This window comes from Pelophylax lessonae (assembly GCF_965119305.1).
Source record: "Pelophylax lessonae genome assembly, chromosome: 7".
NCBI lineage: Eukaryota > Metazoa > Chordata > Amphibia > Anura > Ranidae > Pelophylax > Pelophylax lessonae.
Genome location: NC_138774.1, coordinates 72,301,565 through 72,329,448, shown reverse-complemented (window position 1 = coordinate 72,329,448; position 27,884 = coordinate 72,301,565). Strand labels below are relative to the sequence as shown.

The following is a 27,884-nucleotide window of genomic DNA, read 5'->3' as shown; positions in this document are numbered from 1 at the left end:
TTACATTGATTTATCTATTTTATTTGGATAGGGTTGATTTTGGAATGTATCATTTTGGATTTGGGTTTGGATTGTGAAGTGAAAGAAATGTCATAATGGATCAGGTAGGCATCATTATACATGTAAAGCCTGTGATCATTTGGATTGTAGGACAGACTTTGCACTTTCTCTTTCATCTTATCAAAAATTACACTTAACTTCCCTTCCTCCTTAGTTTTGGTATCATACATGTAGAAGATCTCCTCTTGCTTTGTGCTGATGGCTCGCGTAGCATACAATACCCCGCACACCATGAAAGCATTGCTGACTCCATGTTTGAACTGGTTGGTGTTCCAGGTCTGCAGTACTGCAAGACTGGTATCATTAAGTTTGCTGATAACAATATTTCCAGCATTCTCCTCAGTGGAATAAATGACCCAAAGACCCTCTTCATCACCAGCTAAGTCGATGTCCTGCCAAGCAGTGTGTGAGTAGGAGAACCGGTTTGTGAATGTGGCACCAGGGAGAGCCGCTCGGGTGACCACATCGTTTTTCCAGTCATATTTACAGATGTTCAAGGTGTTCAAGCAGTTATAGTATAAAATGTTGTTGTACAGGATCATTCCACCACCTTGACCACAATCAGTATTATCAGGGTAGCCATAGCGGTCATACTTTAACAAAACCTTCTCTGTGGCACCATTGTAGATTGTTAGATCATTATAAGAAGGATAGAAGCGTAATGCTTGCGAAATCCTTCCATCAGTTTGAAGAGGAGCTACCCACTGGACATTCTGATCAGCTCCAAGTAGTGAATCTCTCCCCCATCCTCCATACAAATAGCTGGCTCCTGCCCAGTTTATTTGGACTACAAATGGTTTGCTGAGTGTAATGATTTGGCCATGTTCACAAGTACCTGCAAGAAAGTAATAGATGAATATACATTTTATAATACAAAAAAACAAACAAACAAAATGTAAAATGTTAATGCAGCAAATTACAACATCTGGGTCAGCCAGGGACACTTTGGTATATCAGGCATTACCAGGTACATTCGATAAAGTCGGGTTTCCATGGCTAACGATATCTGTAGGTAAATCATTCTGATACAAAACAAACATATTCTATTTATTGATTTTCTTGGTTGGCTATGAACTGTGACGGCAGTAGGGTGAAAAGAGAGAGTTAATGAATGCTATTATGAGTCATCTATCATTTGTGTATGGTTACACATTATTTTGGGGAAAAGGAAAGACTTTTCAAGTTGCTTTGAAAAAGCTTCTCAAATGGAAGATCTCAGCCTTGCAAAACCTACCAATATGTTTTGTGTCCAAATAATTCCAAAATACTAATATTATTTCAGACATATAAAATACATCCCAAAATCGCCATCTTGTGGCCACAAAGGAGACTGCACTGGAATAGCAAAAATACACAGTACAGTACATCTGTTTCACACACACAAAAAAAAAAGCAGAATCTTTATTGCGGCTGTTCACAAACATAAGTAAAAATATTTTTAATTAAAATTAATAAAAGAAAATATATTATGTATGACTGGGACTCAACTGTGGCTAATAAAACAATTGATGTCCCAGTCAACAATTAATCCCCACAGACAATATGTTTTAAAAATAGAAATCCTACTTCTTACACCATTTTTTCTTTCTTTCTATTTAATTATATTTTAAAAAATGTAAGCTGAGTGTCTGAATGCTTTAACTAGAAATTTAAGAAACATGCATCTCTGAAGAAGCTATCGTAGTGTAGGCTCTGTTACATTCCTGTCTGGACATTTACAAATTTTTTATTTTTTTTTCTCCTCTTTAAAATAGCAGACTTGGTTCAGTGCAGGAATTGTTGTGCGTTTATTTCATGTTCCACTCTTTGGAGATTCGGATGCTGTCAGATCTGTAGACAATTCTCCTTACTGCAGCAGGAAATTGCATTTTTGAAATCAGAGATATTTAAATTATCTGTTAAACAAACTCCAGCTGGGACTGCTGCAATGCCACTGCCACAGAGGACCCCCAGAAATGGCAGATGGGTTACTGTAGGTTCTGGAAGACTTAGAGTGGTGGATAGAAGACAAGTCCCACAGTCGGTGGTTCTCCAAAATTCATTTGCAGCACTCTCAGAATGTAAGGACAACATGGATATGGACTCAAGCACAGAGGGTGAGAAACCATCGACTCCTTTGTCTAATGTATGCAAGACTGTAGCCAAGGACAAAAAAGATAAATTGAAGTCTCAAAGGAAGCAGCTGTTGCTGGGTGATTCAATCATAAGAAGTGTGGAGCTTAAAGAAAATGGTTTTGTGAGATGTCTCCCTGGTGCTACTGCTAGGCGAGATAGAAGACGTATTATTAATATTGTTAAGCAAGCAAAGCAGGAAGGGGACGTGGATGTTCTTGTCCATCTAGGGACAAATGACCTGGCTTGCAATGAAGTGTCAGAGGTGAAAAAATCTTTTATCACACTTGGAAATGACATACAGGATTTTGCATCCACCATTTCATTTTCTGAAGTTCTGCCTGTGCATAATGTTCAGAATGATAGGCAGAGGCGCATAAAGGAGTTCAACATATGGCTTAGTAAATGGTGTCAAGAGCAAGGATTTGACTTTGTTTCTCATGATAGCTCTACTTGGAATAGAAAGGAACTGTACAAAAAAGATGGTTTGCATCTTTCTCTCAAAGGAACAAATGTACTTAGCGAACAACTCCAAGAATTTGCGAAAGAGTATTTAAACTAAGAAGGGGGGGCAAAAGAGTGAAACTACAAGAGTCCAATTGCCCCCCGAAGCAATGCCAGAACAGGTCAGAAGCCCAGAGGTTAAGAAATGATAAGCTCAGAGTCCTGTCTACAAATGCTCGCAGTTTAGGTAAAAAAATCAATGAACTTGGGACAATAATGGCATCTGAGAATGTAGATTTAGTAGCTGTTACGGAGACATGGTTTAATGAAAGAAATGACTGGGACATAACCATACCAGCATACCAGGGTACTCTTTATACAGAAGAGACAGAGAAGGCAAGAAAGGAGGAGGAGTGGCCCTGTATGTGAAAGATAGCATTAAATCTAACCTAATACAAGTTGGTGAGGCCAACATAGAGTCAGTTTGGGTTACGTTGCAGTTTGCTAATCATGCAGTAACTCGTGTAGGTGTGATATATAGACCACCTGGTCAAGTTAAAGAACTAGATGATCTACTAGTTGAAGAAATAGCTAAAATGACAATGAAAGGAGAAGTTATCATTATGGGAGATTTCAATCTTCCAGATATAAACTGGAAAACCAAAATAGCAAGTTCTACCAGGAGTACAGATATTCTAAATTCCCTACTGGGGTTGTCTCTGCAAAAAGTGGTTGAGGAGCCAACCCGGAGGGAGGCCATTTTGGATTTGGTATTCACAAATGGGGATTCGGTATATGATGTCATTGTAGGCGAAACCTTGGGATCTAGTGATCACCAGTCAGTGTGGTTTAATATAAGAACTGTGAAAGAGTCACACCACACAAAAACAAAAGTTTTAGATTTTAGAAAAACAGACTTTTCAAAAATGAAATTAGTCATAAATGAGTCCTTATCAGACTGGAACGGATTACATGGAGTCCAGGAGAAATGGGACTACTTAAAAGGTGCATTATTGAAGGCAACAGAAAATTGCATTAGACTTGTCAGTAAAAGCAAAAAAAGGAAGAGACCACTGTGGTACTCAGCAGAAGTGGCCCAAATCCTTAAAAAGAAAAAGCTAGCATTTTGTAATTATAAAAAAACACAGAGCAATGAAGATAAGGAAATCTACAAGATTAGGCAGAAAGAGGCCAAGCAAGTTATAAGAACTTCTAAAGCGCAGGCAGAAGAAAAACTAGCTCAGTCTATGAAAAAGGGGGATAAGACATTCTTCAGATATATAAATGAAAAAAGGAAATTAAAACAAGGAATAACTAAATTAAAAACAAAGGACGGAAGGTATGTAGAAGAGAATAAATGGCTAGCCGACTGCCTTAATGAATACTTCTGTTCAGTTTTTACAGAAGAAAAAGAAGGAGAAGGACCTCCACTTGAAAGGATGACTAATGAATCGTTTGATGCATGTGTCTTTACAGAGGAAGACGTTCTAAGATTGCTGTCTAAAGTGAAGACAAATAAGTCACAGGGTCCAGATGAGATACATCCAAGATTATTAAAAGAGCTTAGTGGTGAGTTGGCAAAACCATTAACAGATCTATTTAACCAATCATTAGTAACAGGAGTCGTCCCGGAAGATTGGAAATTGGCAAATGTCGTGCCCATTCACAAGAAAGGTAGTAGGGAGGAATCGAGCAACTATAGACCAGTGAGTCTGACATCAATAGTAGGCAAATTAATGGAAACCCTATTAAAGGATAGGATTGTGGAACATCTTAAATCCCATGGATTGCAAGATGAAAAACAACATGGGTTTACTTCAGGGAGATCATGTCAAACAAATCTTATAGATTTTTTTGACTGGGTGACAAAAATAATAGACGGTGGAGGTGCAGTAGACATTGATTTTAGTAAGGCTTTTGACACTGTCCCACATAGAAGACTTATCAATAAACTGCAGTCATTGAGCATGGACTCCCATATTGTTGAGTGGATTAGGCAGTGGCTGAGTGACAGACAACAGAGGGTTGTAGTCAATGGAGAACATTCAGAACAAGGTCATGTTACCAGTGGGGTACCTCAGGGATCTGTACTGGGACCAATTTTGTTTAATATCTTCATAAGTGATATTGCAAAAGGCCTCAATGGTAAGGTTTGTCTTTTTGCTGATGACACAAAGATATGTAACAGGGTTGATGTTCCTGGAGGGAAACGCCAAATGGAAAAGGATTTAGGAAAACTAGAAGAATGGCAACTGAAATTTAATGTGGATAAGTGCAAGATAATGCACCTGGGGTGTAAAAACCCAAGGGCAGAATATAGAATATTTGACACAGTCCTGACCTCAGTATCTGAGGAAAGGGATTTAGGAGTAATTATTTCAGAAGACTTAAAGGTGGGAAGACAATGTAATAGAGCAGCACGAAATGCCAGCAGAATGCTTGGATGTATAGGGAGAGGTATAAGCAGTAGAAAGAGAGAAGTGCTTATGCCGCTGTACAGAACACTGGTGAGACCTCACTTGTAGTTTTGTGCGCAGTACTGGAGGCCATATCTCCAGAAGGATATAGATACTCTAGAGAGAGTTCAGAGAAGAGCTACTAAACTAGTACATGGATTGCAGGAAAAAACTTACCAGGAAAGGTTAAAGGACCTTAACATGTATAGCTTGGAAGAAAGAAGAGACAGAGGGGATATGATAGAAACTTTTAAATACATAAAGGGAATCAACTCGGTAAAGGAGGAGAGCATATTTAAAAGAAGAAAAACTACCACAAGAGGACACAGTTTTAAATTAGAGGGGCAAAGGTTTAAAAGTAATATGAGGAAGTATTACTTTACTGAGAGAGTAGTGGATGCATGGAATAACCTTCCCGCAGAAGTGGTAGCTGCAAATACAGTGAAGGAGTTTAAGCATGCATGGGATAGGCATAAGGCTATCCTCCATATAAGATAGGGCCAGGGACTATTCATAGGATTCAGATATATTGGGCAGACTAGATTGGCCAAATGGTTCTTATCTGCCGACACATTCTATGTTTTCTATGTTTTCTATGGACATGGCAGCGAGTGATACATACATTTTGGAAAGATGAGAGTGAACAGTGCATGTTTCTATTAAAATGTGGTGACAGCCATTGTGTGTATGTGTAAAGGGCTCATTTTTAACTTGACCTGTCCCAGTGATGGTTACTCCTAATATGCTGGTACTTAGATTGTTGTCCCACAAATTGTAAAATCTTTTTGCAGGGTGAGGCAGAGATTATGCATCACACCTTTATTTTTGGGTACACAGGGATGTGGGGACTTGCTCCTCCTCCTCTCATGTTACAATGATGATGCCTGATGATTGACCTAGTGTTGTGACATGGGGAAGGAGAGACAATCAGCCTTGTGTAAACTCTGCCTGGAGATCTGCTTAGAGCACATACAAAGTTGTCTTTCCTAGTTCCCAATGTCTAATTGAAGCTGTGAGAGAGCAACATGAAAGTAAGTTCTGTTGGGAAGGGACGTTTACATAAACCTGTTGCTTTGCCATGCATGGACTAAGCACATAGATTGTCAGACATACAGTTCAAGCACTATCTGACCATCCGCAAGGCAGAAGTTGTTTGTTTTGTGCACTTATTTATTAATTTGTCTATCTAAGATGTTAGTGGAGGATAATAATCAAGAAGAAGCAGAATGTATATAGATGGTAGTGGAAAAAGACTAAGAAAGTCAGGAGAAGAGAGTAGCCATAGATAAAGGTTGAGGAGACTGGACAAGGAATGGAAGTGGAGGAGAATGACCAGAGAGGAGAGGGGGCATAGAGAGGTGGATTAGACTGACCAAAATGGAAAGCGGACATGGGTGGATATGGAAAAAAATGAAGAGGGAGAAGAGTGGCTTATGGATGGAAGTGAAAAATAATATAGATAGAGTAGAGTGGGCTTTGATGGAAGCAAAGAACAGGATCACACAAAGAAGAGAAATGGTTATGTAAAAGATAAAACAGCAATAAAACAGCAATGTAACTATATTCAGAGAAAGGGAATACAATAAGACACGTGGCCACTCACTAAAACTAGAGGAAAGGAGGTTTAACCTTAAAGTACTTAGGGGGTTTTTCACTGTCAGAGCAGTAAGGATGTGGAATTCTCTTCCGCAAATAGTCGTATCAGCAGTGAGCATTGATAGTTTCAAAAAACTATTTGATGGGCACCTTAAAGACCACAACATACAGGGGTATACAATGTACGGTTAACAGCAAACACACACACACATCATAGGTTGAACTGGATGGACTTATGTCTTTTTTCAACCTCACTAACTATGTAACTATGTAACTATGTAACAATACACTGGCCTGTGGTATAGAGCAATGGGATAAAGCAGCACATTGCCAATAAACATTCAGGTCTGAATGAATGGTAAAGAGGAAACAGATGACATTTGGGTCAGGTACAAAGGGTTACTCTTCCCTTGGATGAGCAGTAAGGACAGTTCATGCAGAGCCCCATACACACAATAGGTAAGTGGTGACAGCAGCATACAGGCAAAACTATAGAAATTGGGACAGGTTTTCTACCTGTTAAAGCTGTCAGGCAGTGGATATCTTCTGGACACTGTAAACATTAGATTGTCACTTAATCGAGCCAAAAATGGCTGAATCAAGCAACTGTCATCTCATGGCTCTCATGTAGTACCAGTACTAAATGTTTGTAAACTGTTTTCAAGCATGTTATGTAGGCAGCTAGCGGAGTCCTTTAACTTCCTGTCTTTTGTCTGTCTGTATTAGGAGTAGTGATTGACCAATATTGTTTTTTAGTGCCGATGCCGATATTTTGGTCATCGGATATCGGTATCGGCAGATATTGGCCGATATTTTTGGACATTTAAAATACATTTTTTTTTTACATTTTTTTATCACAGGTTTTCTGGTGGAGGGATGTAGTGGTCTAAAAGACCCCAAACCCCTCCTCTACACTTAAAAGCATTCAAAACGCCAAATTTGGCTGTTTTGAATGCTCGCATTTTTTGCCACCAGTACCTTCCAGTGCCTGGAAGTGATGTAATTCTTGTTTTTTTACATGGAGACCTGATCAAAGCCGAATGCGGCTTTGATCGGGTCTTCTCTTCAGCGGCCGTGCAGGTAGGATACCCAGGTCTCCTGGTGGGACGGGAGACCCCCTCGAGCCACGGAAGGCGGCGGGAGGGGGGGGACGTCCCCTCCCGCTCCTTTTAATGACAGCCGAGCGGCTTCTCAGCCGTATCAGTTGTCATTACAAGACAGCCGACCTTTGGCTATGGTCGCTGGTACCGGGGTGATGCCTCTAGCTGCAGGCATCACTCTGGTACAAGCACTTTCCAGAAATATCGGTAACCTCCGGGGCCGATTCCGATATATCGTGGAAAGTGCATATCGGCTTATCGACTGATAATCGGTCGATCCCTAATTAGGAGGGCACATGCTGAACAACCTGATACATGATGTGAAGTAGCTTAAATTTCCTTCTTGTGAAATGGACTTAATCTGTTAATATGCAGTTTACCTCTCCAAAGTCCCTACAGCTATGGCACAGAGTCAGAGAAGTCTACATTGGAGAACTGAAACAATGCAGATCACAGCTCATACCCCACAGCATGGAGTTTCGGGGGCTGTGGAAAAGTGGAATGTATATGACCACACAGCCTGCAGTACAAAGCCAGGAGAATGAGCCACCACAGAGCAGAAAGGGTGTTGGTTTCTGCTTGCTATTGGCATCAAGCTCAATGTGTGCAAAAACCTATCAGCACTGCAGACAGGAAAAATGACTTCAGAGAAAAACTACATTCATGGCATGTTTTCTGACTTACCCAACTGTGTTTTCCCTGAGAGCTGCCATAAGCAATAAAGTTTAGTTTTGTAATCCCCCCTGATCTAATCAGATCTATCCCAAAAGGCATCCTGGATTTATAACAGTTATGCATGCGTTAAAGTGATTGGACTGAGGTACCTGTCACAAAAAAAAAATATGGGCTAACTATTTTTTAAAATGCTAGTTGTCTGGCTATTATGCTCATCAACTTTATTCATGTTTAAGCATTTGAGGCAGAACTCATCTTTATACTTGTTGCAAGACAGTGGTTCAATATAATAAAGATAAAGGTTTTAGAGGGAGAGGGCCAAAAATGCAAAGAAAACACGTAGACAAGGGCCTATGGTATGACTGCTGTATATTATTATGAGAGCAATGAACCAATGCGTTTACCAACAAATAACTTCAGGGGTGGGGGGTGGGGGGGATATAAATGTGCATAAAGAAAAATAGCAGCCAATTTATGTAATGTCACTACATACAATAAATATTATAATAGGGGAAAAACATCAGTGAAAATAATGACATTATGACTATCATTTATATTATAATGTATATTGTTATACATTTAAAAAAAATAACAATTGTCCACTGAAATTCAGTCTTTCTTCTAACCTACCAATATCTGGTGAAGGAAGGGAAGGATATCCTGGTTTTGTACTGTTCTTCTCACAATCCTCCAGGCGTTTCTTCAGAGCCTCAATCTCCCTTCTGATCACCAGCACGTTGTTCTTATCATAGATTTCCAACTGGTTCACTATGATGGAAATGTTACGGATCTACAAAGAAAATAGAAACAAACTGGTAGAACAATTCTAAAACTGAACATTTTACTTGCGACTGCCGTAATGCCGGGATTGCTAACTGTCACAATTGCTTGTGTCATCAACCAAACTGTCAAACCATCAAATGGCTGGTGTCATAATCAAACAGAAGCAGCTCCTGATGATATCACTTTGGAGGGGTGTAGCTGGAGAGTGCTGGATTGCAGTATGCTATTATAGCTCTACCCAGTGAACCTTTTAGGAAATAAGCATTAACCCATTGAGGTTGGTGAAATTTCCTCTTTAACCACTTGCCGACCAGCCACCATACTTATACTGTGGCAGGTCAGCTCTGTCCCGCGAAACAACGTACCTGTAGGTGGTTACGCTGGGCCGCTAGTGAGTGCACACACGTGCCAATTGGCCACAGGAGGAGCCAATCAGCAGGTCCGGTGGCCGCGATTGCCACTGGCAATCCGCGATCGCTCGCAGTGGAGACAGGTCAAAGGTCTGCCGTTGTAAACATGGCCGACCGCTGTTCTGTCAGTAATGAACACAGGGATTCTGTGTTCCTCTTATTTAGGAACACCGGTCCCTGTGTTCATTCAGCAAGTCCATTCCCCACACAGTTGGAAAGCATCCCCTAGGGACACATTTAACCCGTTGATCCCCCCTGGTGTTAACCTCTTCCCTGCCAGTGTTATTAGTACAGTAAAAGTGCATATTTTTAGCACTGATTACTGTAGTAATGTCACTGGTCCTTCCAAAAGTGTCAAAAAATGTCAGTTAGGGGTCCAATCTGACCAGAGCAATGTCGCAGTCCCACTAAAAATCGCAGATCGCCGCCATTACTAGTACAAAAATAAATAAATAAAATTGACATAAATCTATTCCCTAGTTTGTAGACATGATAACTTTTGCACAAAAAACAATTATTACACACTTAATGGGATTTTTTTTAATCAAAAATATGTAGCAGAATACATCTTGGCCTAAAATGATGAAAAAATTAGATTTTTAATTTTTTTTTATTGGGAATGTTGTATAGCAGAAAGTAAAAAAATATTGTTTTTTTTTTTTCAGAATTGTCGCTCTTTTTTTGTTTATAGTGCAAAGGATAAAAATCACACCAAAAGAAAGCTCTATTTGTGGGAAAAAAATGACATTGGTTTTATTTGGGTACAGCGTCGTACGACCACGCAATTGTTAGTTAAAATAAGACAGTGCCATATCGCAGAAGTGGTTAAAAACTGCATGTAAAAGTATTAAGTACATTAAACGCAACATTTTTCCTTTCCATAATTTTTTTTTTTTTTTTATGTGCCTCTGAAGTTACTAGCAAAAAAATTCTAGTTAATTCCTAGCACAGTCTCCTCCCTCTTTGTATATTATAACACTCTCTCCTCTGCGAATGTCTGATTATTCTCTGTGTTGGCCCAGCTTATTTGTCTCTCTGCTTACCTCCCGACCTAACCTTTCATCATGATGGGAAAGAGCAATCGGGAATACTATGGCAGGGATATGCAAACTGTGGCCCTCCAGCTGTTGCAAAACTACAAGTCCCATCATGCCTCTGTCTCTGGGTGTCATGCTTTTGGCTGTCAGCATCTTGCTATGCCTCATGGGACTTGTAGTTCTGCAACAGCTGGGGGACCACAGTTTGCATATGCCTGCTATACCGTGTAAACTGAGCTGAAATCACATCCAATAGGACAGCAGTCAGTGTAACCAACCATCAGTATTTTTACTGGCAGGCAGTAAAAAGTAGGCACTTTTCTCCTGCCAGTAAATGCCAGTGACAAGAAAAGTTTGCCAGTAAAAAATATGGCTGTGACGCTCGGCTCGGAACTGCGCATGACCAGTTCTGGTCCGGAGCTGCCTGAGACCATCCGAGTTTTGGCGGCGCTGGTGGGTCTGGCAGAGGCAGTGCCTCCTCGTGTCTTGTGATGTCATAGTGCAAGGGAGCTGAGTGGAGCCAAGTGTTTGGGTCTGCAGGACAGGAGCAAGGCAAGCCGGGAGCGGGACTGTCAGTGCTGTTTGGACTGGAGTGGATTGAAGGGTCCACCTGGCATGGAGAGAGACTGTCATTGTGGCTGTTGGAGGGGATGTGTCATGTCAGTGTGATGTCATCATCATCTGTGCTGCTGCACACTGCGGTCAGTGTCACTGCGAGTCAATTTCATGTGTGCGTGCCGCCCATTCCAATATCTTGCCGTCCTGAGTCCTGTCCCTAAGCTACTTACTTTATCAAAAATGAAAAAAGAAAAATGTTTTTTTGCCTTAACGTCTTAATTCACATTGCTATTTGGATATGGTACTTGTTTGTAGCCTAAATACTAAAATTTGCACCTAAAAACTGGAATTTTGTAACTTTGGAAATGCTAGTAAAAACTTGGCTGTGACAGCAAATTTTGGGTGTCGTGTCAGTAAATTTCTATATGGTAGGTTGGCAACACTGCCAGCAGTAGTCTTGGGCTTTAGATGTCTGCACAAGAGAAGCTTTTAAATAACATGCCCCTCTCATCCCTCCACAGCTTCTGGGCATGCCCAGAAGCTGTTTAGCAGGGAATGACTCACCCACACCGGAACTGACGAGCGGGGCCGGTGCAGGCGCATTGATTCCTGGGAGCGATGACGTTCAGCTCCCAGGAATCAATGCAAAGAGGAAGTGATGGCGCGGGCCGCGGCTGCAGAGGGAGGAAGTGGAAGAAAGGTGAGTATATTTTTCTTCAATAACAAGGTAAGTAAACAAAAAAAAATAAAAATCGTAACTATCCATTTGTTTTTCAGGTGACCAAAAGCAAGCGGATGGCCCAAAAATTGACTATGTCGATTCTGTGGCTGGAACTCCGGTAGCAATGCTCTTAGTGAAATATAAAATTTAAGAAAACTAGCAAGGCTTTTACACTTCTGTGAGTACATAGTTTTGTCTTACCTCCTGGTAGAGAGTCTCTATTATGATGTTGGAGCCATTAAATGACTCTTTCAGCTGCACTATGAGGATCTCCATCTCTTTGATCTCCAACTTGATGAGCTCAAAGTCCAATTCAGTGTAGGAGAGACCTCCGTTCTCCATGATCTCCACGCGTTTGGTCAGATTCTTCAGCTGCTGTATGTACACGGTCAGTGTGCTCTGATAGATGTAGATCTGTACAAAGAATTCACATTTGTTATTATTGTCAGTATATCTTACAGTCTGCTGAAAAATATATCTGAAAACAAAAGTTGTTTTTTTCAACCAAAGTATACTTGAAGCCAATTTTTTTTAAGATTTGGATAGAGTGGAGAAGGACCTGTCAGGTTGTTTTTTATAACCCCTTTCCTCGGGAAGTGAGGGAAAATTTCCCCAAAAAGAACAAACAGCAATATATATCTGACAGATTCAAATCTTTCTCACTTTAACCACAACAGAATTAAAGGTTTTGGCAGATGCACTTTACACATCATCCCTGGAATTAGTATGTGGTCTGCGAGTTAGGCCCCTTTCACACATGTCTGTTCCGCCGACGGACTCCGTTTTTCTCAGCGGGGATCAATCTGCCGATCCCCCCGATGAGCAGGCGGATGACAGCTCAGTCTCCGCTCTGTGTGCGGAGACAGAGGTGTCAGATCCCTGCTCTCCTCTATGGGGGAATCAGATGAGAATGGACCGCCTGTCCGTTTCTCATCTGATCTGACCTGCCAGACGGATGAAAAATAGGGTTTCCGAATTTGACAGACAGGATCGGAAAAAAGGGGATATTGATGAGTAAATGTCTTACCAAACACCATGTAGTGTTTGCTCTTCTGAAAATGCTAGTTGTCTGGCTGCCTTTTCAATATGTTAAGTCACTGAGGCAGAACAAGCACACAGATCAGGAAAGTCAATTGTAAAGACCTCTTTATCATGTAAGAATTGGCAGGCATAGGCTGACCTTTCAAGGTAAGGCTCAAAGCCTTAGATGCATTGAGGGGAATCATCACACACATTTTAGCTTCAGTTTATCCACACCTTTGTCTGATCACTTCAGAAACCAAACTAGAAGCTTCAGACTCACAATAAGCACGTGTCTGCCCATCATCTTCCTTTTCCCATTGGCCTCAGCATTACATTGGTGGTCTCTTGTCTTTTCTTCCTCATTCATGACTCATTTCTCAAGCACCAGAGACAACCTATCTTACTGGATCAGGCACAAGCTTTGCTGGTTTCTAGTCGCTCTTGCAATCTACTATTGATTCTTAACCTCCCCTGGCGGTCTGATTATGTCAGAATTTTTGTGCTAAAAGCGGTACATTGTTTTGCATGGAAATATGTTGTTTTATATTGTAGGCCTGTAATTCTTAGGAATAACTCACTTAAATCTGGTCAAACAAGAGTCTAGTAGACATCCCAGGTATGATAATGTTTGAAACACAAAATCATAAATTATAATATAATAATAATAATAATAGATTTTATTCAATAATATAATCAAACCAAAAACACTGAAATGTGTACAAATAAGGGGTAATATATTACTAGTCACTGTAATAAAGGTTTAGTAAACATTTCAGGTATGAAATATTTTGAAACATGGGACTGCAGAAAGTCCGACGTCACAATCGGGATGATAGAATCTGGTTTCTTTTCTTATTTTCCTTCCACTGTCATCTCTCTTCGAGCAACAAACCACACACATCCTTATATGTGCTGACTTTTTCTCAGTTGGTGGGATGTAGTCCATGAAGTGACGACCAGTCAGGCATTCCCGGTTGACATCACCAACAGCACGACGTCCAGATCTGTTCACAGCCATTGATGGTGTTTGGTGACTCAAAGGCTTGTCACTCTTTTTTTTTTTGGCAGAATGTATGCATGCCACAAGCATTGCTCAAGAAGATGTCTGAAGATCTTCTTATATTATTTTTTTGCTGCTTCCTCATAGCTGGGTAGAATGCCATTGCTTGGTCGGCTCTGTCGACACCTACCATGGTGTCGTTGTAGTCTTCACTACTTCTGGCTTCATGACTTCTTTCCCACCTTTCATGCGTACCCTAACAGTGGAGGTGTTATGCACTGTACTCAGTAGGCACACATCTTTCTTGTCCCATCATTTTGCCTTTCTGCCAGGCAACCATTTCTCCTGTCTTGAACTTCTTTTTGCCAAACATTGGCGACATGTCACGCCGGTTAGCCCTTACGGTTCCATAGGCATCAGTTTTGTTGTGCAGTAGAACCTCATAAAGTTCAGGAGGGTATTGTTACACAATAGCCCTGATATAGCAATGGCTCAATTAGTGAAAGAACAGAAGATGTTGCCATTCCATAATTACTGTATTTTTCATAAAATTTTGTTCCTTTTTCAGTATATATCACTGAATTCCAAATGTAGCCAGTTGACGATTTGCATAGCATGTATGATTTTACGCCAAATCGTGCCCTCTTTGATGCAATGTATTGCACCCAACTGAGCCTTCCCTCGTGGGCCATTAGACTTTCATCTATGCTGATGTCTGTTTCTGGCACATAGCTCTGTTGGAAATTCTGAGGAATTATTTGATATACTTCCCAATTTTTTTTTTTAGTTTTGGTGCAGGATGAGTAGTTTAATCAAATTCTTCATTATTTTCAAAGTGGAGATATTTCATTATGAGGGAAAATCTGTATTTTGACATGACCGTGCCAAAGAATGAAGCGGCAAATAATGTATTGGTTGTCCAATACCACTTCTGCAGGGGTTTCCTCACACACAGAATTAATAGGCCCAGAAATTTCCAAATGTCATCTTTGGTCACTGGTTCCCACTTTCTACATCCTGCAAACCTCCAATGCATAGCGCATTGTTGCTCTTTGTAACGGCTGGTCTTGGTAACTATTTTTTCAATAACCTCATTGGTCAAAAATAATTGTAGGTATGCCAAGAGGTTGTCATGGTCAACGTCAACGTTAATACCAGGTGCTCCTGTAAATGGGAATCTTGGGGGCGCTACCGCGGTCAATAGAGCACCAAGTCTGCACATCGCTAAGCTCAGTCGCAGAATCGTCACTGTCGTCACTTTCTGTACCCGATGATGAATTTTCCCACGAATCGCTATCGCTCAGTTCTTCAAGTAACTCAGTTTCACTGTCGCTGTTTTCCAGTTTGCCTAAAAGCGCTTTTGCGCAAAAAGAATGCTTTTTGGACGCCATGGTTGTTCTCAAATTTCCAGGCACAAAGAACTGGAAAAGCATACGCAGGGCACTGGAAAAGCCACAGGTGAAATCCTGTGGTTAAATGGCTTGATACAGTGTAATCCATTAGGATCACAACTTTGTATCATGTCATTTTGTTTTATTTACATCTTTGAAATTGCCGCCGGTTCAACCCCCCCACGTTGCAGCGCTCGCAGGGAAGGGAACCGGAAGACAAGTGCCGGCATTGGCTGAGCACACAGCGGCAGGACAGTGTGAGGATGCCTGGTGGACAGGGAGAGGATGGTGGGGGATCGCAGGGGAAGGGTAGTTTTATTGTGGGGTAATCCCGAGTGTGGCCCGGGGTTACCACTTTTGGTACTCTATATAAACCCCGAGCCACACTCGGGAAAACCGCTTGGGAGGGTAATAAAATCTTTGAAGATCTCTCTCTTAGGATGTCAAGAGTTCTTGAGGAACTGCTAGGTTCTCCCAAGTAAGAAGGGTTCATGCTCACAAGGTGGCCTCAAAGTCTCTCCACACCTTAGAAATAAGTATTTCAGAACACTGCTTTCACCCAGCTACTGGCACCCTTATCTGGATTGTAGGAAAGTTTCCTCAATCAAAGGGGCAAGAAATTTGTAAGCACATCTTACATACATATTGATGAGGGTCAGTGAAGAATCTAATTATGTATAACATCCAGGCAACTAGATTTCCACTATAAAATTAGGACAAAAAAGGCTCCATTATTAAAAGCTAGCCATGCCTGGATTGAAATTTAGTCTATTAAGCAGGGACCAGCCGAATTTCAATCCATGTAGGGAAACTGTGGATGTAGAGTTGATCTATTGACCAGCTTCTGTAAAACTGCCCTGTTGGATTTTCCCTGCTCAATCGCTGCCGCACAACCACCACAGATTTATTGCCATCTTTTAAATGCAGAAATCTTCAGAACCAACAATTACATTTAATCCTGCTTCAAAACTTTGAACCTGATTGGTGGTGCTGTATAAAAAGGGAGACTACTGAGAACAGCATAGACCAGTGATGTCGAACCTTGGCACCCCAGATCTTTTGTAACTACATTTCCCATGATGCTCATCTACACTGCAGAGTGCATGAGCATCATGGGAAATGTTGTTCCAAAACATCTGGGATGCTAAGGTTTGCCATCACTGGCATAGACAAAAGCCATTTTAGAGGGAGCTATAACAATGCTTCATGAAAAAATACAGATACTCACAAATTAAATATCTATTTAATGTAAAACATGCTATGCATTATTTTGGTATGTGAATTAAATGTTTTTCGTTCTTGAGAAAAGTATTGTGAGAATATTGTTAAAATGACTCATGCAGCTTCTTGAATAGAAACTAAAGTCTTTGAGGAATGTTCTTTTTTGTCTATGCTTATCCTCCAATTCACTTTTCATCCAGCAGTTATTTAGCAGGAAACCACTACATGGAGAATCTATGAGCCTGTATATGATATACTTAAAAAAAACACGTTCAATTTTCAACAAAGTTATATTCAGACAAACAATATTATGTGCCTTTTGAGAGTTTTTATTTGGTGCAAAATAAGAATTAGGCTGAAAATATCCATCTTTAGGAATTCCTGTGGACTTTCTAGATTTGTTAATCCATAGTTTCCAACTGTCCCTGATTTGGAGGAACTTTTTTGTCTCTTTTTCCTCCTTACCTGTGTCTATTTTAGTTCTGATGTATAGATCTTTATAAAGAAGTGTTTATATTGCAGTACAGTAAACCTTATATCAAAACCATATTTTATTCCATTTGCTCATTTAAATTGCTGGTATAAATGAAAAGTAGTGGTAACAAAAATCACTTGTAAGTTTAATCAATTATTTTTACATACACTATTAATTCTTCATGGCCACATACCATTGTGTATCGCAGGGGTGTGTCCTTTGCCTACATACCCTATACTAAAAATGTATCCCTCTTTTGCATCTCAGAAAGTTGCGAGGTATGTTAATGTGTAGTCCCTACTTATATATGTAGGAGATACAATATTAATACCTTAGTGATTTCCTTCTCCACGGTGATTGTCAGGTTGCGGTTTGCTATCTCCAGCTTCTCAAAGCGGTCAGCTGGGAAGGTGGTATCTGGGAGGTTGATGGTGCAGTAACAAACTCCATTCTCATCCAGGAATCCAGATCCAGATTCAGAGATCAAACTCTGCGTCTTGTAAAAGACAAACATACACATTACTAACCCATACATTGCTGTAACAGATACAAATCAGATACATTCAAAAAGTAATAAAATATAATTAGAATCATTGGAATGGGTTCTCATTATGAAAATAACTACAACATTATGTTAAATACACTGGTATTGCCTTTAAGTTCGCATCAGATGCTTTGTTATGTATTTCCAGTCCAGGCAAAATGCATATAGATGAGAGAATAAATGGCTTGCACTAGAACCTGTTCCAACTAAAGGTAAAGGTGAAGGCCAGGGAAATTACAAAAATGACTCTTCCAGTGGGCCTTTCCTCATTCAGCTATGGTCAAATAATAATTTGTGCTTAGAGCACCAGTAAAAAACACATTTACTTACCTTATCCCACACTCCCAAAGGCTTCTTCCTCAATGCAGCTGGTCCCCCACTGCCTCTGCGCTTCAGCACTCTGGCTGGTGGTCACAGCTGAGAAATCATCACATACAATGCAGGACATTGTAAGTGAAGACATCAGGGCACTATTCCACAAGCCATAGCAAGGAGGTGAGTGGCGACTGCTGAGAGATCAATAAGCTAAGTAAAAATGCTTTTCACTGTTATCCCAGCAAAAAAAAAGAGCACTTAAAGAGGAGCTACAGCATGCTTAAATAATTTGTAATAAAAACATCTTTGCCATTCTGAAGCTTCCCTCCAACTACTTTGATGTCACTACCGGCCGACCAGCCGCTTCTATTATCCCCGGAGGGAGGCGAGCCGCGGACAATTGGAATGAGGAGTCTGCCTATCTGGAACCATATCGGGGCATTTGCCACAGGATTTACGATCCACACAACAGGAGAGGATTTTTTACCTTTTGAGGAGAAGTAAGTAAATATTGTTGGAGGAGAAGCTGGTGGGACGCAAGTGAACTTTTTACATTAGTGCCAGAAGGGACATGTATTACAGATCTATTTAGATCCGACCCGCTCACACCGGCACTGCCCTACATCCACGGCATAGGTAATACAACACAGCATTCCATCCATCAACAGCTCAGTGAAGCCCCCACCCTCCCTATCTTCCCCTCAGCCATCAGTTCTCATGTTCACATCCACTTGTGTGGATGTAAATGTAAAACCAACAGAAGATATCACACCATTGATTGGCTTCTTGGATAGGATATCTTTTATCCCCTTCCAGTGGATCATTCTTATTATCCTCCAATCAGAGTGACTATCATCACATCTATAAGGACTCTTCTACCTTTACTTGTCAGTCAACTTATAGTTGGCACAGCCCAATTTTTGATATTGACTTTGCTTCATTAAGCCCCATTCCATAGGGATCCCCCCCTTTCCCCCCCTTTTCCCCGAGCTTCCAGGGGCTCACACAGAGAGGGACCTCATACAACACCCATTGGTAGGTCTTATACGGCGCAAGCCACGGATGCCCGTCTCTGTGCAAGCAGTACCTGGTATCGGCCTTTTGTTTTTATTTGTCATTTTTTGTATTGTTTGTTTGTCCCGTCTTATGTATGTTTTAGGATATCCATAATTTTAGAGGAGCGAGCTGCTGCACCCCCACCAAGTCATTGTACTTATCATTTATCATTAAATCTATTTTTGTCTCGGTACTATACCCTCTGCCTATCCTTTGCCAAGTCTATAGCTTCTTTATCCTGCATCTATGTGGGGAATTTTTTATATGATTGGTTTCGCTATGTTGGCATTCATCTACTAGATGAAGGCACTATAGGAATATTATCTCATTTTGGCTATATGACACAATCATATTTTTTACATTTCCTCCAACTACTTTGCAAATCATTTTATATATACTGTTATTCTGTAGTTGCCAAATATGCTGCAGAAATCTCCCTTCACTAAGTCCGGCTGCAGCCATTTTAACTATGGGCAGTTAAAGCTGCTGCCTATTCACTTTCTGGACTTACACAGATGCAGACACAGAGGAAAACACACACATATATACAGACACACATACACATATACAGTGAGGGGAAAAAGTATTTAATCCCCTGCTGATTTTGTACGTTTGCCCACTGACAAAGAAATGATCAGTCTATAATTTTTATGGTAGGTTTATTTTAACAGTGAGAGACAGAATAACAACAAAAATAATCCTGAAAAAAGCATTTTAAAAAAGTTATAAATTGATTAGCATTTTAATGAGTGAAATAAGTATTTGATCCCTATCAATCAGCAAGATGTCTGGATCCCAGGGTCTTCTATATAGGTAACAAGCTGAGATTAGGAGCACTTAAAGGGAGTGCTCCTAATCTCAGTTTGTTACCTGTATAAAAGACACCTGTCTGCAGAAGAAATTAATCAATCAGATTCCAATCTCTCCACCATGGCCAAGACCACAGAGCTGTCCAAGGATGTCAGGGACAAGATTGTTGACCTACACAAGCCTGGAATGGGCTACAAGACCATCACCAAGCAGCTTGATTTTAGGATGACAACAGTTGGTGCGATTATTCGCAAATGGAAGAAACACAAAATAGCTGTCAATCTCCCTCGTTCTGGAGCTCTATGCAAGATGGAGATTCAATGATCATGAGAACAGTGAGGAATCAGCCCAGAACTACACAGGAGAATCTTGTCAATGATCTCAAGGCAGCTGAGACCATAGTCATCAAGAAAACAATTGGTAACACACTACAGACAAAATAAAAGGGGTAGGTTCATACACTGGCCTCTATTCATATAGAAGAATCTCTGTGCATAGTATCTGAGTAGGTACTCATTGATCCCAAAATACAATATCTGAAAAAATCAGGGGTTGTGAATTGGATGGACCCGAAGAAGTGGATCCTTGACCAGTTCACAAAAAAGGGTGATCAAATATAAGTACCACAGATATACAATAATAATGGCAGAGATCCTAAGAATTAGTGAAAAAATAGAATTTGTTTATTAGGCACTTGTGCCTGGTGAAGGAACACATCACATTAGTGAAAACAAAACATAATAAAATCAATTAAAAACACATGAGACATGTACATCAACTGAACCGTGAACATATGAGAAATCATGCGGTGCACCACATGAAGCAAACCTATCATGTAGAATGAGCAATGGAACACTTCTCAGGTCCTGAGGTGGTCAATAGCACAGCAAATAATGATCCTGTGAGTAAAAAAGCATAAAACTGGAATGCAAATGGCAGGATCAACAGGTCTGGAAGGTGATATGAACTCCACTTGGAAAAAATCCAAAATATGAATGAAGAATGTCTGGTTCTCCGATAAATGGCTTGTATGATTATAACTTGATGAAAGGAAATTTCCAGAAATAATAGTGGAAGTACAGTTAATGATGGTGTTGCTGGAAGGTGCAAACAGCCCGTGGAAAGTGCACTCCCAATCAGGGAAAACCACTGTTGAAATTGAATGTAGTGCAGCCTGTCCACAGAGTCATGAGATACCAAGCCGCCGAAGTATGCAGAGATGTATCAAAATATAACAGGATATACTCATCCGTGCTGGGCAGGAGGGGCGGCGTGCACCGTGGTAAGTACGGGCTTGGTGAAAACAAAGTTCATACCTCAATGCTGGGTAACATGACCCTGCCGGCTCATACAGTCCTCCGTCGGCACTTTCATTCACTGAGTGTCTCAAGCCTCCTTCAGAATAGCGACGTGTGGGTCCGTGTATGCCGGCCCCACGTCAAATCTGGTATGGCGAGCTGTATGCAAAGAAAGCCGAGGTTGAGCCGGTGTTTGGGGGTCTATAGTATACCAGGGAGGTAGGTTCAGTTGAGGAAATCCATCTGACGCTGCTGCTGACTAGTTTCACCGACCTTACATCGGTTTCATCAGAGCTAGTTACTGGGGGGCTGGATGTGCACTTAAGTAATCATCCATTAACGATCAGCCGTGCAGACACAGGTGTCTGCACTCGAGGGGAGATTATTAGGAGAGTACTGAAATAGTTAAGCCACTGATTGTCAGTGTGTCAGCTAACTAATAATAAAGGGAACATCCAGCTCCACCGAGCGTCCATCAATAGATAATATATGATGCACCCCCAAGATAAATGGCAAGTTTTTACTCTATTTGCTAAATAGAAGAATATATCAATATATGGACAAAGACTGCCATTATGCTGGAGCACAGTTTATCTCAGGGGTGAAACAATTAAAAAGCTAGAAGGTCAACAGTAAGCACACAATGTAACAAAACTAAGAGTGCTAGAGCTTGGCATGTAAGCACACAATGTATTAAAACAGAGAGTGCTGAAATTTGGTAACACACTACGCCTTGAGGGACTGAAATGTTGCAGCACCCGAAAGGTCCCCGTGCTCAAGAAAGCACATGTACAGGCCCGTTTGACGTTTGCTAATAAACATCTGGATGATTCAGAGGAGACTGGGTGAAAAGGTTGTGGTCAGATGAGACCAAAATCAAGCTCTTTGGCATCAACTTAACTCGCCGTGTTTGGAAGAGGAGGAATGCTGCCTATGACCCCAAGAACACCATCCTCACCGTCAAACATGGAGGTGGAAAAATTATGCTTTGTGGGGTTTTTTCTGCTAAGGGGACAGGACAACTTCACCGCATCAAAGGGACAATGGACAGGGCCAAATCTTGGATGAGAACCTCTTTCCCTCAGCCAGGGTGTTGAAAATGGGTCGTGGATGGGTATTCGAGCATAACAATGACCCAAAACACACGGCCAAGGCAACAAAGGAGTGACTCAAGAAAAAGCACATTATGGTCCTGGAGGGCCTAGCCAGTCTTCAGACCTTATTCCCATAGAAAATATGTGGAGGGAGCTGAAGGTTTGAGTTACCAAACATCAGCCTCAAAACCTTAATGACTTGGAGAGGATCTGCAAAGAGGAGTGGGACGAAATTCCTCTTGAGATGTGTGCAAACCCAGTTGCCAACTACAAGAAACGTCTGACCTCTGTAATTGCCAAAAAGGGTTTTGCCACCAAGTAATAAGTCATGTTTTGGGAAGGGGTCAAATACTTATTTCACTCATTAAAATACAAATCAATTTATAACTTTTTTTGTAATGTGTTTTTCTGGATATTTTTGTTGTTATTCTGTTTCTCACTGTTAAAATAAACCTACCATTAAAATTATAGACAGATACTTTCTTTATCAGTGGGCAAACATACAAAATCAGCAGAGGATCAAATACTTTTTTCCCTCACTGTATACAGACATACAAACATATATATATACAGACAGACACACACACCAATGCTTGCCTGCACATTTCTGCTCTCTGGACAAATACACATGGATCTCTGCAGTCTCCTGTTATCTCCTATTACTTATCCCTCCTCCCTTCTCCTGCCCCCCTCCCCCTCCCTCCCTTACTGGAAAACTCTCACAAGGGTGAGAGAGAGAGAGCTGTGCATGACGTCATTAGCCTAGGCTTATTACCAGACAAGAAAGAGAAAGTGGGCTGTATAAGGTATTTACTGGCAGAAAAAAAATGTTTTACTAGCCAAAGGTAAAATAACAAGGGCAGAAGATTTAATAAATGGAAAGATAAAAAACGACTGAAGAGCGGCTTTAAGCCTTGTAGTGTATGGAGGAGAGCGAGTGCGGCCTCTGGAGCAATTTGTCCTCTTCACTCCTTGTCAGCCTCTGTTTCGTGTTAAGATTTAGACGGCTTGTCTTGGCTCTCCCTGACTTCCTCCCTCCAAGGAATGCACTTGAACCACTATTGACCCTCTATTAACCTAACTTATGGTGGAAAGCTTTGGACCATCTGGATCCTTAGACTGACATATCAAACAGAAAAGTGAAAAACTGACTTCTTCCTTTTTTTGTTGGCTCTCTTCTTTTTTTTTTTTTTTATTGCCTAAATTTCATTGTCTATACCACGGTTTAAAGCAGCTCAGAGTGGGGAGCATAGACTTAGCAATAAGGTGGCTTGTTAGCATTATACTTGGATTATAGTACTTGCAGTAAGCCGGCTACAGGCAATGACAAGGAAAAATTGAGATACACCAGGGCTGCAGGAGCCCTCTAGCTCACAGCCCCATCAGACAGCAAAGGAAAAATATAAGGAAGCCGCAGCGAAATTGGAAGGGTTCACACATAATCCATCTCAAAATAATGTGAAAGAGTCGAAACCTAAGATATCCTTGTCACCTTCTGCAACTCTTAAGGGGTTAAGCAAGTGGTAAGCCCTCTAAAATAGCTTCAGAACCCTCCACCACAGCTGCAGGGAGATCACCTGATCTCTCTGTTTCAGAAATCTCAGTGGCGGAGGAGCTGTCTTTGAGAGAAGTATTAACGGCAGTAAAGGGAAGTAAATCTGCCCTATCAGAAATGATGGACCAATTAAAAGTATAAAGGAGGAAATGTCATTCTTCAGGCATGATTTACAAAAGGTGTGGAAATGCACCACGGAGTTGGAAAGTAGAGTCAGCGAAGTGAAAGGTGCAATAAAGTCCATGAAACAAGAAATTGAGCTATTAAAGGGAACAGTTGAGAAGCCTAAAGCCTTGTACTGGCTGAAGGAAAAAACTGACAGATCACTGTACTAAAACTCGCTGTGTTAGTACAGCGATCTCCCCAGCTGTGCTATTGTGTCCCCCCCCCTCACCAGAACACAGTGGACAGTGCCCTCAGTCATTGAACTGCCCACAGGATGGTGCACTGTAATAGCCAATCTTACTGGGCAGGTGCAAAGGGCACCATCTTGTGGAAGGAAGCACTCACAATTTTTTTTGTTAACCTGGCATACCAGGCAAGAGAAGTGGCACTGTGCATTGTTCATACATACAGAACATGCCTCACAACTTCCGAACTTCCGAGAATGAGGGACATGACAGGGAGGAAGTGACTTGCGGCGCACTAGCAAATAAGTGGGTGTTGCAAAACATTAGAGTGGGAGGGTCTAAGAGACATGTTTAAACAAAACCTGGGCTTCCTTGTACCTATAAAATACATTGAGGCTGGGGCCTCCATAATTGCTGTTGTGTTAGCCTGTTAGGCCCGGACTTTTCACATGTAGCAATTTGGGATCTTTACTGGGCAGATGCAAAGGGCACCATCTTGTGGAAGGAAGCAGCAAAGCACACACTGTTTTTTTGTTAAACAGGCATACAGGATAAGAGAAGTGGTACTTTGCAGACACTGCAGAGTCCAAACATACAGAAAAGAGAAGATGCTTACAATGCGGTGCACCCAGGAAACACAACAGTATCACAACAGCAATGGAAGACTCAGCCCAGCCTTAGTCAATGTCATTAAGGTCCTGTTCACATGTATTGATTTGGGATCACGGGCTGGCAGTATCCCCGTGATTCTGCCGGCAATTCCAAATCATACTGCAATGCTGGCAAAATGCAGCATGTGTGTTTGTGTTCCATTCATTTTTAGTGTCACCAAAACATGGTGTGGTTTTGGATCCTTGTGTGATAAATCGCTCAACAATCTCAGCAAAACCAAACCACATTTTGGTGTCACTAAAAATGAATAGAACACAAACACACATGCTCCATTTTGCCAGCATTGCTGTGCGATTTGGATTGGAATCTGGGTGTGGTGGCGGGCGGAATCACAGGGATATTCTGCCCACAATCCCAAATTGCTACATGTGAACAGTCAGGGCCTAACAGGCTAAAACAATATCAATTATAGAAGACTCAGCACCAAGCACCTCAATAAACAAACTTTGCCAGCAGTTCTCACAATCACAGATACCTGGTTATAGTATGACTCAATGACAGGAAGAAATTCTGCACTGCAGTTTCAGCCTGAGGAGCACACAAGGGAAAGTGACACACACATATATATATATAATCCAAAATTTAATTTCAAACTCCGCTTGGAAAACATCATTATTAAAACCACAACTAATTGGTGATATAAGCAGTGAATCTGCTAGGCTGTGAGATAATTAGCACAGAATACATTCAAATATGTAACAAAAGAGCCGCGCAAAAATAAAGTGATAATAAAAATAATGTGATAACAATAATAATATTAATAATAATGTATGAGATGCATGCTAGCACATTTTGCCATTAACCTTCAGGGAGAAGATTTTTTTATGGTTTACTACCCACTTTAAGCAAAGATCAGTAGGCCTAGCATCGCTTGGAAAGGGTCCACAACTTCCTCAGCAGGACTACAATATAGCAGGCTAGCAGCATACATTTAAATAGGGATTAATAACCTTCAGGGCAGCATTCAAATATTGCACAGCACAGCACTCTATATTGCACAGCACAGCACTCCATACAGCTAAGGGTAAATCTCAGAATGTTCCCACTGTTATGTGAATGCGCAGATAGCACACACATGGGGAGAGAGAGCCTGTTTGTTTGTAGGTCTCCTTCCTTTTTTTTAGAGCAAATCTTTGTCATAAAATAGATAACACAAGAGCAAAAAAAATAAAAAATCCATCCTGCCCACTGTGCTTATATTCAGAATGGCAAGATTGGCTTTTGTAAGAGGTCATCAACCTTACACCTATTTTACATTCTAATGTGGAGACTGAGGTATGCATTGCAAGCATTAAATATAAGGAGGAGTTCAACCTCCCTAGCCCCCCCTCACCCCTTTTCTACGTCCCTGATTCGTATACTCAGGATTTACAGAATATACACCTGTTTGGAATAACGAAAATTTAACCAAACTTAAGAGACTAGAAGATTTTAGTACCTGGAAACAGAAGAGAGTGATAAAATTATCACAAATATACAAAGCATGGATATTGAAGACTTTCCAGTAAGTAAAAGAAGAGTTCAGGCTCTTGAATAGAGATTTTTTTATGTATCTGAAACTGCGGCATGTGCTGGCAACACAATTTAAGGAAGGAGGAATAGAATGGAGTAGAATCCCCCTGTTGAAAAATTTGATAGAGGCCACATCTTTAAAAGGGTTGATTTCAGAACTATATAGAAATATACAAGTAAAGGTAATGGATAAAGACTCTCAAATACCTAGTAGAATATAATGGGTGGAGGATTTGGGGAAATTGACAGATGTTCAATGTGATAGTATAGTACCTTCAATAGATACATTATCCCTCTCAGCGACCCAGAAGCTCACACAGTTTTATATACTTCATAGAGCATTGTATGCTCCCAAAAAACTGTTTTTGTTTGGGGAAAGACCGGATGCATCCTGCCCCGGTTGAAAAGAGATTATTGCGTGTTTGATTCTATTTTTGTATGTGAATTTTTTTCCTATTGAAGGAAAATAATAAAGATATGAAGTAAAAAAAAGATGGAGTCCGGGCAGACAAATCAGTTGAGCTCTGTATGTAACAATGCATTTTATCATCAGCTAGTATCAGCTTCTTTCAGTCCCTGTACAGCAGAGCTTAGATGTGTAAAGGAGGAAGCACCACAAGGAGGCAGTCAGTTGCTGAAGTGCCCATGTGCTAATAAAGGGGGGCATGCTGATAGGAGAATGGAGCAAAGTGACAGAAAGATGAGCTCATCAGTCTACTGGTCTCCATTCCTAGGCTGGGGGCGGTCAAGACTTGTAAGTGCTACTAAATTTTAGGAGAGAAAAAGCAGGTCTTTTGCCCTGCCAGGTAGAGCAGTGCTGTGTTTCAGAGCTGTAAAAATCTTAAGACTGAGTGGAAAGAAATACAAATCATTTGACAGGTAAAACTGTTTCCTTATAATTATTCAAATTTTCCCATTTAGCTGTTTGCTGGGAATTCAGCTTTAAGTTTTGCAGCACATAGTTTTAATGCAAGGCTATAGGCCGGCTTTAAATATATGTACTGAGAAAAAACGTTAGATGAAAATCAGTGACATTGGCAGCAAATTGTTCCATCTGCATATGAACTGCGGTTTGTGCTTCCTAAAAAAAAATAAAGAAAATAATACAATGCTTTTGCAGGAAATCTTTCCCTAAAATTTTAGCAATGGTTAATAATAATGTTTAATCTCTGTTAAGACTTACCAAAGTGACAGCTTGAGCCTGCCAGACGGTGAGCAGAAGAATGAAGAAGGTGTACATGGTGCCTCTCTGGTCTTCAGTACTGATGAGCTTTTGCTGTCCCACTATTTATACCTATAGGATCATGTCCACCCCCGTTTTCCCACTGTTATTCATTAATGAAAAAAGGATGTGAAAAACTGTAAATGGCAACAAGGTTATAAAATGTATCGATTTCAATGAGAAATTGGACAAATAGCATGATTCTTGTTATCTAGTTTTGATATTCTGATAACTGTGTAAAAGACTGTTAAACTTTCAGAGATAAAGGAACATAAATGTCTCTTTTTTAGATTTGCAAATTTACCTCCAGCAGAATCTTCTTGCACTATCCTTATTTGGGTGGAATAGCAATTACTGAATCCAGCTCCGACAGTCTATTCCCCCGAAGCATATT

General features: G+C 40.8%; 1 protein-coding gene across 1 annotated transcript; it reads right to left on the bottom strand.

The window, feature by feature from the left end:
* Positions 1–27,547, bottom strand: LOC309559630 (olfactomedin-4-like). The gene is made up of 5 exons (XM_082262967.1): positions 27,452–27,547; positions 17,394–17,558; positions 12,154–12,366; positions 9,074–9,233; positions 1–895 (listed from the first exon to the last, which is right to left on the bottom strand). The coding sequence occupies exons 1-5, from the start codon at positions 27,506–27,508 to the stop codon at positions 15–17; spliced, it is 1,476 nt and encodes a 491-aa protein (XP_082119093.1). The 5' UTR covers positions 27,509–27,547; the 3' UTR covers positions 1–14.
* Positions 27,548–27,884: the final 337 nt, after the last annotated feature.

Excerpts from the sequence above, each read along its gene's own strand:
- LOC309559630 (XM_082262967.1), bottom strand. The coding sequence starts at position 27,508 with ATGTACACCTTCTTCATTCTTCTGCTCACCGTCTGGCAGGCTCAAGCT. Across the intron at positions 17,559-27,451 it reads AGGCTCAAGCTGTCACTTTG|ACGCAGAGTTTGATCTCTGA; the intron begins GTAAGTCTTAAC and ends GTCTTTTACAAG. Across the intron at positions 9,234-12,153 it reads TAGAGACTCTCTACCAGGAG|ATCCGTAACATTTCCATCAT; the intron begins GTAAGACAAAAC and ends TTTTCTTTGTAG.